At 41.8% G+C, this 16718-nt stretch overlaps 2 protein-coding genes and 2 long non-coding RNA genes across 6 annotated transcripts in view; 3 read left to right on the plus strand and 1 right to left on the minus strand.

Moving 5' to 3' along the window:
• Window positions 1-4437, plus strand: part of helz (helicase with zinc finger) — a 52180-nt gene extending 47743 nt beyond the window's left edge. For 2 of the 3 annotated variants that reach the window (XM_086211085.1, XM_086211087.1), the window contains one exon: window positions 77-4436. In XM_086211085.1, coding sequence (XP_086067211.1) covers window positions 77-432 — 356 coding nt within the window. In that variant the 3' untranslated portion in view covers window positions 433-4436. Of the gene's footprint in view, window positions 1-76 lie in introns of all 3 variants that reach the window. The other variant, XM_086211086.1, reaches the window with a different exon arrangement.
• On the minus strand, window positions 4079-16366 carry LOC147257271 (voltage-dependent calcium channel gamma-1 subunit-like). The gene is made up of 4 exons (XM_086211088.1): window positions 15888-16366; window positions 10318-10392; window positions 6647-6793; window positions 4079-6556 (listed from the first exon to the last, which is right to left on the minus strand). Exons 1-4 carry the CDS (start codon window positions 16123-16125, stop codon window positions 6324-6326), a joined length of 693 nt encoding a protein of 230 aa, XP_086067214.1. The 5' UTR covers window positions 16126-16366; the 3' UTR covers window positions 4079-6323.
• LOC147257272 (uncharacterized) lies at window positions 6094-7182 on the plus strand. The gene is made up of 3 exons (XR_015117577.1): window positions 6094-6215; window positions 6321-6582; window positions 6710-7182. It is a non-coding gene; the product is annotated as an uncharacterized LOC147257272 (long non-coding RNA).
• LOC147257273 (uncharacterized) lies at window positions 7701-14409 on the plus strand. The gene is made up of 3 exons (XR_015117578.1): window positions 7701-8246; window positions 13298-13416; window positions 13523-14409. It is a non-coding gene; the product is annotated as an uncharacterized LOC147257273 (long non-coding RNA).
• Window positions 16367-16718: the final 352 nt, after the last annotated feature.

The following is a 16718-nucleotide window of genomic DNA, read 5'->3' on the forward strand; positions in this document are numbered from 1 at the left end:
CAGATGTTGTAGCATGTTTGCCGTGTTATTGCAGAAGATGTTCTAAATGGTCTGTGTCTTCTCTGGGGGGGCACAGCAGCTTCTAAGAGCCTCCGTCAGACGGAGGAGCAGGTGAAGGTGGAGGCGACAGCAGCAGCCCAGCAGGCCCACCCACACGCCCTCAACTCCCTTCAGCACCTTGGACAGTTCCCTCCTCTCTTACCCAATAACAAGCAGCCACCACCGCAGCCTCCCACAGAACCCAGCCAGGGGGCTCCCAATCTAAGCAAACCCCCCACTATGTCCTACGCCAGTGCTCTCCGTGCTCCACCCAAACCCCGAGCTCTTCGCCCCGAGCAGGTCAAGAAGAACAGCGACCCACTCTCCCTCCTCCAGGAGCTGAGTATAGGAAGTTCAGACGGTAGCAATGGGTACTACTCCTACTTCAAATGAGCATCACATCTCCCACGTACTAAGTAAAAATATAAAACATAACAAAAAAAGAAAAACGGTTCCTAAAAACACAAAAAAAAAATAGTGCAAAGTGCATTTACAAATTGTTTCTATCAATAGGTTTGTTTTCAGCATTTTGTTTCATTTTAACTTTTTATCGGTAATAGTTATCTTTTTTTCTCCTGTTCCACATATCTGTGAAGAAAATAAGTATATATAATGAATGCATTACTGGTATATATACATACTCATTATGTATATATGAATATATACTTATATTATCTACACTTGTATATGTACGTAATGCTAAAAAAAAAAAAAAAAAGTTATAAAAAAAAATTTTAAAAAGTGAGATTTGGTTGACCACTTAGCTTCTCCCTTATTGAAGTTGATTTGTTGGTTACTAGATAACATATGTTGAAGTTTTGTGTTTTTCATTTTGTATTCCTATTTCATTTGAGTGGACGTTACGTCTTGATTTTCATACTACTATAATTTTACAGACGGAAGCTAAGTGGTCAACTGACAGAATCTACATGGAACAGTGTATAGAAGTAGATACAAATTTTCCTCTAATCTGTACATATAAAGAAAATAAATGACTGAATTGTATGCCACAAACATGTCCTTAAATTCTTGTATCATGCTAGCATTTACAGTCTGATTGCTTTCCCCCCTTCGTTAAGCTTCTGATCATTGTTTCCCGGGAATCACCCTCAGTGGTATTAATAGTATATGTGATTATTTTACTGAAAAATAACAATATAAGTATTGATTTGCATACCTAATCACCAATGTCTCATCTGCAACAACAGTGTAAAAAAAAAAAAAAAAAAAAGTGTCTAAAAAGCAACAACCATGTAATTCCTCCTTTTGTTAAAGATCAGAGAAAACCAGCCATTGTTTTCTGTAAGAACCCCGAACTGCTTCGCTCGTGGCCGATTCTCATTATTTAATTCCTTGATGTTTTTTCTTTCTTTTTATTGTATCCCCCCCCCCCCCCCCCCCCCCAAAAAAAAAGGTCATTATGGATTTTACATTTCAACTCTTGGTTGTCAACAGAATGGTCATCTGGGAAAATGGTTTCAACCACAACTGGGGATATGAAATGTGTTGTTTGTTGCTAACGGACATGGAGGTTTTTGTGGTGTTTCTTTTGGGTTTTTTTCTTTTTTTGTTGTTGTTGTTTTTTTAAGGTTGCGGTTCTCTGATGGTTTGTGAAAGTGAAGAGAGAGAGAGAGTGGTGTGGAGTGACGGGTATGTCGAAAGTGAGGGTGTGATCAACACTGCCAGTCAAACGTTTTTGAACACAGGAAATGTCAACGCTGTTTTGGTTAAATCTTGAGGATGCCTCCTTCATTTCTGGCGATGCAGATGTTGTGGGTGAGAAACCACTTGAGATCCTTGGTCATTTTCTCCGTAAGACAATCTTTAACCTCCTATCGATAATAGTTCTAGCCTTCCTGACCAGTCACAATTTCCTATAGAATTTAAAAGTCAGAACCATTTCCTAATATCTAATCTTTTATGTTGTTTTTTTTTTAATTATTACTCAAAACAAACATTTCACTCGGCACCTTTAGCACAATACTTAAGATTTAACCAAAACTATACTTTTCAAAAATGTAAAAAAGTATCTGTGTTTAGTAAGAATTGATATTTTCATTCACAAATAACTCAATTAATCACAATTCTGATCTGATTGGTGTATTCATTTCACTGAAAAACATCTGTCCACGCCTTGCATCGGCTCCAGCCAAATGATTTGGGTTTTCTTTTTACACTCCCCCCCCCCCCCCCACCACCCCCTCCCCAACCCCCAACCTTCACAATTGCATTCCAGTGAGCTTGTGAACGGTTGACCTCCGCTACCTGTGCATGAACTTCACTGCTAACATCATTCAGTATCCCGTGTAGGTAGAATAGAGACAGATGAAATATTCACCTGCAAGTTGGCTCAAAAAGAAAAAAAAAAGAAAAAAAAGAAACAACAACAAAAAAAACCTACTGTGTAATTATTTCATGACAGTTGCTGACCTCCGGTCAGTGGAGAGCTGCCACCCCCACCCCCACCCCCACCCCTATCCAACCCCTACCACCTACCACCCTCCATCAGGCTGTTACCTTTTATTTAATTTTACCATCCAGAGGTCCAGATTTTTTGACTTAGCAGAGAACAACATAACTTGTAAATATGTATTTTCTATGTATTTACAAACAAGACTTTTGGGAGCGCCTCAATTTTGTAAAAGCTGTTCAAAGAAGAGGCATGCCCTTTTTAATTATGCAAATTTAAAACAAAAAAAATATTCCTAGACACGGACGACGACAACAACAACAACAACAACAACAACCCAGTTGGTAGTTGCAACCTCTCGTTAAAAAAAACAAAACAAAACAAAAAAAGTTTTTAGATTTTGTTTAGTTTGTCTAAGATGGTGTTTTCGGCTGATTTGACAAAGAGGAGAAGTTTTGTTGCAGCTGTATAAGACGACTTCTTTCACTGTATTATATATATTTTGAAGTATACCTTGCTGGATTTGTCTTGTTTCTCTTTTTTCCCCCGCCACTTCACAGCTATACTACAATCAACATGGATTCTGTTTTATTATTTTCTTTCTTTAAATGTGAAGACTTTTTTTCTTTCTTTTCCTGCATGTTCAGATGACCAGCTGGTTTTTATCCCTGTTTTTATCAGTTTGTATTGATTTGTGGATGGAGAAAAAAAAAAGGAAAAAAAAGAAGCTTTTGTTCAACCTACAGAATCAAATGTTGGTATATTATTTGATGTGTATGCTGAATTGTGACATTATAAACAACTTATAATATTTTACTAACCTGTCAATCAAATATGTAACGGTCATGTATGTTTGTTTGTTTGGGGGTTTTTTTTCTTTTTTTTTTTTTTTAGCAGGGCTGAAGCTGAGGTTGCTCCCTGGTATGTGTGTCTCTATCTTTGTATGTTTGTTTGCGGGGGGGTGTGGGGTGGGGTGGTCCTTGGCTAATCTCTGAAGTTGTGCAATACTAATATTTCACCGCTTCTTCAGCTACACTTTTTATTTATTTTTTTTTTAAGCAGAAGAGATTTAGCCAAAGACATTTAAAGGGATTTTTATTCATTAAATTTACTGAAGTACTGATTTAATTTTTTTCAGGCCTCATTTTTCACCTTTTTTTTGTCATGTTTCCACCACGCATTTTTGCAAATAACCTACGCAGGGGAAGACGGGCCCACCCTTGGAGGGTCTCACATCGTCAAAGCGCACGTGTCATTAACAATCAGAAATTGAGCCGCTCGGCAAAAAGCTTCCATTTCATCTTTTAATAGGTGGTTAAGCTTCAAGTGTTTTTGCCGAGCGGCTCAATTTCTGACCGTTTTGTTCCTATGAATTCAAACTTTGTGTCGCCTTTTGAAAACTAGGGCAACGTGTGTGTGTGTGTGTGTGTGTGTGTGTGTGTGTGTGTGTGTGTGTGAGTGAGATGTTAAGGGAGCAACCTTTTGCCCCAGCCAGTAGAGAGCACTGTGTTCAAGCCTTCTATAAACGCCACATCTCTTCCTGTTATCTGTTCGCTCTCTGTCCTTCCCTCACTGCAGTGAATCAATGGCACACCTGTTCACCCAGTCTCCCCCCCCCCCCCCCCCCCATTGGTTCCCTCCCTTGTGGGTACAAAGTAATGAATAGATCTGTTTTACTCTCTCATTTCAATTGATGGTGGTTATAATAAAGGAGTTAGACTGTGTTTTAAAGGTTTATTTTCTTTTTTTAAATTTGTTTCGCTATTAAAGTGTTTTTATTGAAACTGTTCGAATTCTGTCTTTTTTTTTGTTTTTCTTTTTTTTGTTCAAGGACCATCTTAGGTTGCACTATTAACTCCTAGGATAGGAGGAAACAAACATACTAACGTAGACCGTACGGAGCAGAGCTACGCCGTAGCTCGATGTGGGTTGGATTCCTGGATCCGCGAGGCAACAAATGGGGTACGGTGAGACAAGCTAGCTAGGAGAATTAATAAGAAGGTTTATCTTTGGGGTAAACTACATAGTTCTTTGGCTGTAAAGATATTTTTCCATCTTGGGAGAAGGTGACCTGCCATATATATTCATAGGAATCATTCATCTTGCAAGTTTAACATAATTACTTGGAACAAAATGTCTTTTTACCATTTTTCTCATCTAAAGTTACAAACCTACATTTAAATCACATTACGCCGCTCCATCTTGTAGCAAACCTCCCGAGAGGTCAAAAGTCATAACCTGGACAGTTGAGAACTGGAATCCTGTGAGAAAATTCCGGAGGACAACAGGTTGTGTGAATTATGTGGTTTGGGAGCAGCTGAGAATGAATCACACACTTTGTTTTTGTGATGAATTAAGATGTTTCATGAAATATTCGGTCAAAATCTAGAATTGCGTTCGTGCACTGATGATGACAGAATCCAATTCATACATTAAAAAAAGGCTGTAGAAAAAAAAAATTCAAGACGGGTTGATTTATTCATTAAATAACTTTTGCTGCTCCAACAATTAAAGCTTTCCAAAACGAGCCGTCCTCATCATCATCCACTCATTTCCGCAGTTTAATTCAAATTAAACATCTCAGAATCAAGTTTTTCCAAGCTTATCAAGATTTTAATTTTCATTAGAAAGTTGTACCAAATAAACACACACACACACGCACAAAATACACTGCATTCTAACTTTGCTTAATTGCATGCTATATTTGAAAAACAAAAGCTTCAGTCAAGAGAAAGCAACAATCATGTCCAAGGAAATGTCATTTGAAATAAATTGAACTTTTGCAAGCTGGTGACGCGGCGGCTGCGACTCTCACATGCAGTATAAACAAAAATGCGCTTATCTCAAGCAGCTCCGAATGACCGTAGAGGGGCCAGTCCAGAGAGGAACTGGTTCATATTAGTGTTCAAATGAGTCTCCTGCTGCCTCAGTACCTTTTAATTGTTTTTCATGTCTTACCATAATTGGTTTAATGCGCTATCATTGTCTCGCACATTATATGGAGTACAAGTCTTGCCCCACGAACGGCCCCGGGAGTTTCTACTGCTGCTCCGACTAAATGTAGGTTGAAGCTGTGCGTCGTTCTTTCCTCCACTTCTAAAACAGGTCAAGTCTTTAGGATTCTCCGTGTGCAGGAGCAGCAGTTCGAGCTCTGCGAGCGCTCATCAACAAAGGTTTTCAGCTCTGTGTGAGATTTAAAGCAATACCACTTGTGGTGAAGAAGAACGGAATCTTTTCCCACATGATCATGGCGGTAGAGCGTATGGGTGCTGAGCGTTCAGCCTGCAAACTCACAAATATGTAAAAACTGCTTTGTGCTACTTCCTGGAGAAAAAAAAAAACGTGGCTATGTTACCTTTAAATTTTTATGCTAAATTTCATAAATACACAATTTAACATTTGAATATATATCCTGACGTCTCTTACTTTGTTGACATTCCTTGTAAGTAAGTGATTCCTTGAGCGATTCCATACAAAAATTAAAAGATGAACATCCGATATGTACAAGATATCACACATAACGCAGTACATTAAAATCAAGTCAAAAAGGCCATAACTGTACGCACTCTTTTTAAGTTAGGTGTGCATGATATTTACCGGAAACAGAAGCACAGTGTGAGTGACTTTTCTGTGACATTTAGGAAGTTTTTAGCCAGATTTGAGTCGTGAGAGAACAATTTTGATTGAACATACAGGATAAACATTGGAAATTCATAATATTCAAGCTGTTTTATGGTTGGGAGGTACAATTGTCATCATGGCTATGGTCCGTCTACACACAAAAACAGTACCGTTATCGCGACCTTTTCTAGCCAGCTTCAACTGACTAACATCCATTTTCTCCCGTCCCGCGTGTATCTTTTCCGTCTAGCTGTCACTCCACTTGCTCCGGCTCAGCATCCATGCATGTCTCCCACGGATTTCTAGGCATCTGTGGCATGGAGAGGATCAGGAGGGCAATGCCAGTGAGAAAGAGGAGGACAAAGCCCACACAGGCACAAGCGAAGGACCAGGCGTAGTAGTATTCGATCCAGATTGTGTCCTCGCTCTCGATCATACGTTTGACCGACTGGCGCATCACCTCCAGTGAGATGAATGAACAGAGACCTGACAAAGAAACATGGCGGATGAAAGTGGGTTAATCCTCTCTTTTACGGCCAGCAAAAGGAAAATGAAATGTTTGTTTCTCACACTCACCTGAGAACGCAAAGAACATGCCGGCAGGTTTGAGCAGATATTCTCGTCCTTTGCCTTTTCCAGTGCATGAGCCCACCAAACACAGAGACCCCAGGATCATGAAGGCCAGGCTGAAGATGGAGATGGCTGCAGCAGAGATGTTGTACTCTGGAAGTAAAGAGACCAAGACCAGAAACATTCTCAGCTCTGTCACAAGTCATTTTTTTCACATTTGTCCTGTTCTTTTGCATGTCTTTTCTAATATTCAAGTGTCAGTTGGCAGTCGTAAGCTATCGGGATATTGTCAATCGGTTCTTTATCCCTTCTCAGTTTTTAGTTCGAGTCAAAGTTTTTCTTTGAAACTAAACTAAAACTTTAAAACAAACTATATCAATTCTGTGAACAAGGGCAGCCACACTGGTCGCTCTTAGCACTACCATGAGCGAGCACAGGAGTGGGAGGATTATGATTTTTACTTAAATCAAAGTGTTGGTGAATTATTGAGCGTTTGGTTTAACAAAAATGACGTGGGTGACGTGACGAGGCCGTACGATGCGCTTGAGAGTTTGAAGTGATGTTTGTGGCTGTTGTCAGCCATCAGTCACCGTTAGCTTCAGGCTAAAAACGTGTGTCTGGCTCTCTGCATTTTGAAGTCACAAAGAAATGATGCAGGATGGGGGGGGGGGGGGGGCGGGATCTCTTTGTAACCTGAAAACATCGATTTGTGAATATTTAAAAAGCAAAGTACACTTTCTGGGTGAAGTATTGCTTTCAACCCCTGAATCACATGTGGCCACTTTATATCGAGAAAGCCACTAATTGTCCAGTTGTACTGGGGCTGTAATAGGACAAGCCAAAGGAAAAAAACACAATTTTCAAAAGAACCAAGGTCTGAATCTACAATTAAATGTGGTCAGAGGAGCAAGAGAGAGTTTCTGTAATCAATGGTTCGATCCTGCTTGAATGAATTATTTAGTCCACATGCTGTTCCACTTCACACTGAGATCTACATGCAGCAGCACAGGAAAATCTATGCGTGTAGCGAATAACATCAGGTTGTAGTTTTTACAGTGAATTCAACAATGCTGTGTTTGTATTATTGGGGCCAACATCCAAGTAGTATGTTGACTAGAAGCCAAAATGGCTCCACTTCTTGTTGTTTCGTATTTTTGGCGAAAAGCCGATGTTGTATCCTTTCAATGTCTGATTTTTAGCAGAATTGACTTGCTTTTTGCCATACGTCCACTGTATGAATATCTTTTGCTTTTGGTGCTTGTATTTACAGATAAAATGTGTGTGTGAGTGGGGGAGAGAGAGCGGGAGAGGGCCCGCGTGTACGTGTGTGTGCACATGTGTGTGTTAAACAGCAGCTGGCATGTTTTTTGGGTTTTTTTCAGCAGCAAGGTAGAAAAGATGCGAGGCGTTTGATCTGCCGCCTGTTCGCCTGAACCGTGCCCGGGGGAGAGGCACTCCTCAAGGGGACAGAGCCTTCATCTTGTGCTGGCAGGGGATGATGGGCAGCGCCCTCAACCCTCTGTGTTGTCTGAGATTACGGCACGTCTGTCAAGCTTGCTGGTTAATGCCGTCTGGAACACGAAAGTTTCTCAACACCACGAGGAAGGTACGCATCAAAAAGATTGAAGCACTTCAGTCACACAAGTCAGGACAAAGCTCAGACACTTTCTCAAACCATAAAATATTTCTGAGGTGAACTCAGTATTGTTAGAAGGTATTAAATGCTGTATTTCTACATATTCGTGGTCATGAAAGTATGCATGACAGGGTTGTGTGTCTGTGTGGAACAATTTGTGGAGAGGATCTGTATCGCTTTTTTGGAGTTGGATTCTTAATATATAATCAAAAATGTTAAGGTTAAGAATCTTAAAATTTGTTTGAATTCCCTCCCTTGATCAAATACTCCATGCAAAGTTTAACTAAGTCACTTATGCAGTTTGATGTATTTAATGTAGTTGACCCTTTTTAACATCCATCCATTTTCTTCCACCTACTCCTATTATGGGTCACAGGGAGCTGGAGCCTATCCCAGCAGCTACGGGTGAGAGGTGGGGTTCACCCTGGACAGGTCACCAGTCCATCACAGGGCCAACACATAGAGACAGACAACCATTCACACTCACAGTCACACCTACAGTCAATTTAGAGTATCAGTCAGCCTCGTCCCCTCTTGATGTCTTTGGACTGTGGGAGGAAGCTGGAGTACCAGAGAGAACTGTGCCGCCTCTTTTTAACATTTGTGTTGTTATATCATTTCAATTTCCATCCAATGGTATGTATTCTGGGGCGGCACGGTAGTGCAGTGGTTAGCACTGTTCTGGGTTTGAGCCCTGGCTCCAGCACAGGATCTTTCTGTGTGAGTCTCCATGTTCTCCCTGTTCCTGTGTGGGTTCTCTCTGGTACTCCAGCTTCCTCCCACAGTCCAAAGACATCAAGAGAGGACGAGGCTGATTGATACTCTAAATTGACTGTAGGTGTGACTGTGAGTGTGAATGGTTGTCTGTTTCTATGTGTTGGCCCTGTGATGGACTGGTGTCCTGTCCAGGGTGAACCCCACCTCTCACCTGAAGGCTGCTAGGATAGGCTCCAGCCCCCCCCCCCCCCCCCCCCCCATGACCCTAACAGGATAAGCAGAAGAAAATGGATGGATTCTAATTTTATTCTCAATTCTAAAGTGATTCTTCTCTCTTTACTATAAAGCGCTTTGACCTTTTGTGTAGAAGGTTATAAGTTATCCTTATTCTTCCATGAGGCATTTCCAGGCTGAGAGCTGAACCCCTCACTATTACTCACTGTACTGTACTGCAGTAGGAAGTGACCGGGCCATTGTGACTTTCATTGTATTACTGGAAAACTTCTCTTTGGCCACTGTTAGCCGGTCGCTTAACATGGACACAAGAATTTTAGACATTGAACCCCCGGATCACCCAATTGTGGATTAACACCACCAACACACACACGGGATGTGAGTTTGATTTGTGCATGGATTGTGTGTTTTATATGAAGATATGAGGAACCATTCCTGCGCCCCCCCCCCCCCACACACACACACACACACACACACACACACTCACTCCATGGCAAGAAGTCCAACTGTATAGATGGATGTGCCTGCGGAGACGTACATCTACTGTGTTCATTCACCCATATGCACCATTATGGTATAGCCACACAGCTCAGTCAAGAGTGAAGAACACCGCAGTAACCTTAGGTCAGTGATGCAATCGCTTCGGAAAACTTGCAGTGTCCCTCCCTAAGGCTAGCTATCAGCACTGAGATGCAGCCTATACAGCGCGCGTGTGTGGGGGGGCCTTCATGTGTATGCTCGCATTAGCATCTGTGTTCAGGGTGTTTGTGTGTGTGTGTGTGTGTGTGTGTGTGTGTGTGTGTGTGTGTGTGTGTGTGTGTGTGTGTGTTTGGAGGGAATGTGGGGGGCGGGGGATCTGACTTAATGCACACATTTTCACCATCAATTACATCTTCTGTGGTGTTTCAGAGTGCAGCGGGGTCAGATGTGCAGCAACAGCAGATGAAGCCAGTTGAGAACACACACACACACACGCACAAACACACACACGCACAAACACATGCACACGCACACACAGGCACAAACACAAAGGAACGGATTTGTACAATGAACATGGACATTCCATTTTCAATTTTTCTGGTAAACCTACCTTTTTGTGTCTTGTGCTCAAATATCTCAGTGTCCTGGCCTGGTGTGAAGTGTCGGAAGTAAGTGCAGTTTTCCTCTGTGAAAAAACAAAAACAAAAAGCGCAACAAGCTGTAAAGACGATCCTGCCATATTATCACCTCGTGAAGTTTTAAGGCTGCACTATCTTCACCTCTAGCTGCTAACTGCACAGATAATATACAGTTTTTAGAGCTTTTGCAGTTGAAAAATCACACAGCTGTGGGTGATAGAAACAACAACAAAAAACATGTTCGTGGATTATTATTCCAGATAATTTCACCAAATGAATCTGGACTTCTATTTAAGGGCTTGTTGTTCAACCTCTCCTCCAACCTCGGCCTCACATACTTCTGCGCAGTTGGCTGCAATCCACCTGCTGTTGTGTGAATATGTTACATGTTTATCAAACACTTCACGCTGTCTCACATACTTCTCCTCACACATTGACACACCTCGTGGAATATTAACATGCTGTCGTTCAGATGCTTTGCTCTTATTTACAGGGTTTTTTTGGAACTCTTAAGCAACAATAGATAGGACAGACGTCTCCGTTCCGTCTTTTCACAGCAGGCAAGGTGCTAAACCTTTTGGATTTGCGCAAATAAAGCCTGGATATGTTATATGATGGTTCGGAATATAAAAATAACCATTTGAGAACAGATTATAAATGACTTGGTTTGCTGCCAAATCTTAATGACATCTGACTTATACCACACGCTCGGTTTACGTCGGGGTTTAGTCGGGCACTTAACGTCTGCAGCTTTTCTACACGTGCGTTTTCTGAAAGCGGAGGCATGTCTCAGCATTAAAAAGAGATGGTTTAGGTGAACATATTTGCAGAGAGAGACAGAGAGAACGCCGATGAATGTGACACCAGATCACTATGACACACGTATCGCATGCAAAGTCAAGTGCATGTAAGCGATCTGGGCTGAGGGCTCCGCTCGCATGATTTTTCCTAATCCCTGTTCCCATACATCCAGCCTCACCGTGCCACATCAGTGAAGTGCTTTCAAGTGGAAATACTGGAAGTACTGCATGTTCTGTCGGAGCTCAGTGACCCATGCTGGGATGGAAGATCATTTTCATGTCTTCCCTTGACACCACAAAATAAGTTAAAAAAGATGTCAGAAGGCCTAACCAGGAGATATCTGTGTATCGATGTAATGACAAAACTGTCATTGAAATCACAAGCTGTCAGTGCTGTGTGTCATATTATGTTTGTTTGTTTTTTTATGAATGAGGAGAGGGACTGCCCATTAAAAAAAAATGTGACTTCGTTACTAAGCAACAAGCTTCAGTAATTTTCACTTGGGCCCATTTTTAGTTGTCAACTAGTTCCATCTCAAACCTTCAATTCAAAAAGAGAGGCCAAAAGACATCTTTGAACTTCATACATTTTTCAAAAAAACCCTGCAATTATTCATGTTTTTTAAGAAAATGCAAATCCCTCCTTCACTCTGCTTGATCCTTTCCCTGTAACACAAGACAACTCTTTGAATGGGGGAAAAGTGTCTGTCTGCTTGAGCTCACATTTCTTTTTTTGGCTGCAAGTTGAAACATGTAAAGAACTTGCAGCAGGCCAAGTGGCTCCTTTATTCACTAAATTCATATCTGGTTTGTTATGTGTGTCTAAGTGGAGCCACTCAGCATTTATTCAGCCTTGAAGTGTCAGCTTTGAGCTCATTATCTATATCAAGCAGCTTTATACCCGCATGACTCGGTGTGTCGGCTAATTGCACCTTTTTTGTACCATCTGTAGCGTGCAAGCTCCAACCAAAATAAGCACAAGGCTGTGGCCGTAAATTCATCTGTGGAGGCACGCCACCCCCCCACAGCTATGGGTTAGGCCTCTTTTTAATAGTTGGCGATGACAAGCGCGAAAGCCTCCACTGTTCCTAAAAGGGCGATCCATCATCCAGACTAGTGAGGACAACTTCAATTAAGTGTATAGCAGCGCTGCGCGTGCGGATGACAGAGGAACTGCATTTATTACAGGAAGATGAATCGACTTTACCACCAGAGTCCAGCAAACCTTTTTCTGCCAGGACATATATATGTGTGTGTGTGTGTATGTATATAATTATTATCTCAAGAGGATATAACTTTTACTAAAATTGACTCTTGATACCAGCTGGGCTCTGTACATTCAAACACTCCATGTCTATAAGTGTTACCGGCATCTCTGGCACCTCTCCCTGCGCTGGCATGTCCTTTTATATGTGCTTTAATAGTGGCGGGGGTTTCATTTGCTTTCGGGCTATGCATCGGGGCTCATGGGAGCGTCTCTAATTTGAGTGTCTGTCGGCTGCACAGACATGCGAAACTGCATGAGGGTCCTGTGGGAATATTTTTGGTAGGGCAGCAGCTACGACCGAGTCTTCCAGGCGGCCCCGTCACTCAGAGCACTGATGGACTTTGCGTGAGCACTTGACCCCCACAGCTTCCACCCAGACAGCTGAGTATTTACGTGGCCTATATTTATATCTATAATGAATGCTGGCTGTGCACATTGCTCAGCTTTTGAAAAAAAAAACAAAAAAAAACATAAATCACATGAACATGTTTTATTCTGCCATTATGAATACAGCAAAGCAAAAAGCGTACAAGTTTTATTTCCTTTTAGTTCTGATACTTATTTTCAGCTCAGTATGAAAAGGAAACGCTAAAAACTAAAATAACCCACCGGTAGATTTTGCCTTAGAACTTTTGCTTCTTTGAGCTGAAAACAACATCAAGTACGAGTCTGAAATACACATAAAAGGTTTTTTTTTTTCTTTCTCTAAACTCATCTGTACTTTGCCAGCGGTGGACCTAAACAATAACTCAACCCATATTTTCCACACGAGTGTTTCATCGTGACCTCGTGACACAGCGTATTAGTTCTGCTTTGGATCACTGGTCGACACCGCTCTGAAGACATGTAGCTATGATAAACAATAATGTTCCTATCCAAATACAGCTATTGGACCTGGAGAAATCCCTGGAGACTGATGGAGCCACACCAGATTTACTCACTCCTTAAACAAAGGCTGCCAGCTCAGCACTCACAAATCACATGTGGAGGTGGAAGGAAATGTGGTGAGTTAAAAAAGCAGGCTTTTAATATTATAATATACACACACATAATATAATACAGTGACATCAAGAGGGGACGAGGCTGATTGATACTCTAAATTGACTGTAGGTGTGACTGTGAGTGTGAATGGTTGTCTGTCTCTGTGTGTTGGTCCTGTGATGGACTGGTGACCTGTCCAGGGTGAACCCCGCCTCTCGCCTGAAGGCTGCTGGGATAGGCTCCAGCCCCCCCCCGTGACCCTCAACAGGATATGCGGTAGAAAATGGATGGATTGATAATGTAATATAATTTGCTGTAACGTTACATATGTGCTGCTAGCTGTAAAAACCTTCAATTTCCAGCTTTACTTTGTCATTATAATGTGCCATTTGCTGTTGCAATGTGAGGAATTCCCTGCATGCCTGGATGTTCTGAGCTGATACTGTATATTCAGCACAGATCAAACAGCCTCCGGTATTCCACCAGCTCCTGGAATTACCTGCAGACGACTGTGTTCAGGATCCCCCGAACACTCCCCACCCACGTGACTATATTTCCTGGGCTAGAGTCGGGAGTTGCATGACCATAAAGCGACATGCTCGGCAGCAATCAACATGCTGACAGGTTTGTTGCCATTCTTCCAATGTCACTCTCCCCACAACTGATCCAGTTGTGAGTCGGTGCAGGCCTGCATCTTTTCAGCTTTGTGTACTTTTATTTTGTTTGTTTTTCTGTTGTTGTTGTTGTTTTTTTTAGCGACATATAAATATATTGTTGACGTCATCACTATGTCAGCATCTATTAAGGGATCCGGGACGGGCTATTTCAGAATAAAGACGTGACGTTCTGAAACATATTGAAGTCTGAAATCATACTTTTCAGCTGGATAGAATTTAAAAGGCAGACTGATTCCTGTGGATTTTGTTTTTTTGACCTGACTAGAAGGTGGATGCAAGGGTGCTGTGGTAATGGACTGAGACTAATGAGATCCCTCATTACATTGCACCAAATATGTCTGAATCTGTCTGAATAATTATTAGGACACTCAAGACCCTTCAAAAACCATTGAAAATACTCAAAGTGATGGGGATGCTTCATAGTTTACTGACACACTATAAAGTAAATGTACAACATCTTCAGGCTTCTATAATAACGGCTCCTCAATCAGAAAAGAACCAGTTCAAATGCCCAGGCATGGTGTTTTTTGGGGTTTTTTTTGTCTTGATTTCAGAGAGAATATTTGGTCTAGCGGTTAGAATTTAGAATGCATTCCCATTAGAAAATGAACATGACATTACTTTTGATGTTTCCAGTTGTCAGTAAACACCTGAAACTAACAATCAATCAAATCATTCAAGTTTTACTGAGCCCGAGTGACTGACAGCGACAAGATACACGACAGACGTGAAGAGCAAGGGGTCACATCAGGCTCCACTTCCTGTCTGTGAGACTAAAGTGAAGGTTTTCAGTTGGACTTAGAATGAGTTCTTCATAACTCCGCACAGGGAGCTGGGAGCCTCCCACAGTGTGTCAGTTTCACCTAGTTTACTCATTATCTTTCAGTCATACCAGCTTAAACTTTCCTTGTAGTACCTGATCTGAACAAGCCAGGAGAGTGTCTAGCTGCTGTTTTTCAGCATTTTATTCTTTTTTTTAGTCATCTGTAACTCAACATCGCTATCATACCATTTACATGGAGCAGCTGATTATGCTGAAGCCGGCTGATTGTCATGACAAGCGCGACAACGCACGCAGTAACCATAGGAACACACAAGTGAGGAATCAGTGGGGGTTGTGTTGTGTCTTTTACAGGGACACAACAACTAAAAGATACTCCATTACCACCATCGACAGTTGTCACACAGGTCAAGTGGGTAATTGTAAATCTGAGAGTGGAAAGAAAACAGATGCCAGGCTTCTTGCTTTTATTACCAACAGATGGCGCCACCCTGGTTAAAGTACCACTTCTGCATCCCAGACGTCAAACCGGACAATAATTCTGAATAGGCGATTGCTGGTGCAAAGTTACAATTTTTGTGTAATAAGTTCCAAATCCATACAAAACACACGCTTGGAAAGTTGGATGTCGTCAGTAAAACTCTCTGGCCCTTTATGACATTATAACTGACAGCTGAGACATCATAAACGACCTCGCCATCATCATTGGTCTGCGTGGATGTTCTTTCTGCCTTCACCCTGGCGTTTGTCCCAAAGTTGGGCAGCAGATACAATCACTATATCACCATTTTTTTAACGCGGGTTTTCAGATGTGCTTCTGGAATCAGTCGAGAAAATGTTCTTGGTGTTACCAAGTGACCCAATAGTGTGTTAAAAAGATTTCTTTTTTAACCTCATAAGACGCACAAAATATTTTAAAAAGCATTTCTTCTGTTTCACAAAGAATCTTATAAAGATTTATGATTCATAGTAAGACTACACCTTTTAGTCTAAAATGTACAATTCAAAAAAGTAATAATTTTAGCCGGCAGCTTACCTCCAGGCAGACTGATGGGGCCGCAGTTACTCCCCTCTTTGTAGTTGTCTGAGCTGATGTAGATGTGCTTCTTACACAGCCTCCACAGGCCAAAATGTGCTGCCTCGCAGGTCTGATTTACTTTTTCTACCTGTGGGCTGAGCACTGCCCAGTGGTCCGTCACCACTGCTGTGAACATACACACCATCCCCACCAGCAGTACAAAAATGGCAATCTTTATCTTTGTGCGCTTGTGCATGGTTCCAGGTGTTCAGTCTCAGCGGTGAGAATTCTTTCCCAAGTTTAAAAACAAAAAAATCTAAGTAGTATATTATGATGTCTGGACACGCTGGTCCGTGTCCAAGGAGCTTCTTTCCTCTGTGACTGCAGCAAACCTCCCAGAAAGTCTTCTCGTTGTCTCTCTCCCCTCTGTCATAAATCTGTGCCTCTGGTTTGAAGGAAAAGGGGCCAGACTGATCTGTCCTAGTTTCAAATCCCCCTTTTCCTACTCACTGTGAGTGGCTGTACAACTAAAGAGTTTAGAGGTACAGCTGTTGAGGAGGATCAGGAAAGTTGATGACCAGTCCAACTGTCTGCCATGATGGGCAATGGGTGTGGGGGCTGCTGCAAGTGTTGGTAGGTGTTTGGAGGGATGGTGGGGGGCGGATGCTATAAATGTGGCCGGTGAGTCAAGTTGTCAGGCTGTCTGCTTATCCGGTTACAGTACCAGAGGGCGGAGAGATGCATAACGTGCCATAATAAGCCAGCTCGCATAAACAGTTTTATACCATCCATCTTTACACATCTATAGCATAAACAGGTTGACTTACTTTTTTATTGCAGCTTAAGTTT

The sequence above is a fragment of the Aulostomus chinensis genome, chromosome 8 (genome assembly GCF_037954235.1).
Source record: "Aulostomus chinensis isolate RoL2024-O1b breed Wild chromosome 8, RoL_Achi_v1.0, whole genome shotgun sequence".
Taxonomy (NCBI): Eukaryota; Metazoa; Chordata; class Actinopteri; order Syngnathiformes; family Aulostomidae; genus Aulostomus; species Aulostomus chinensis.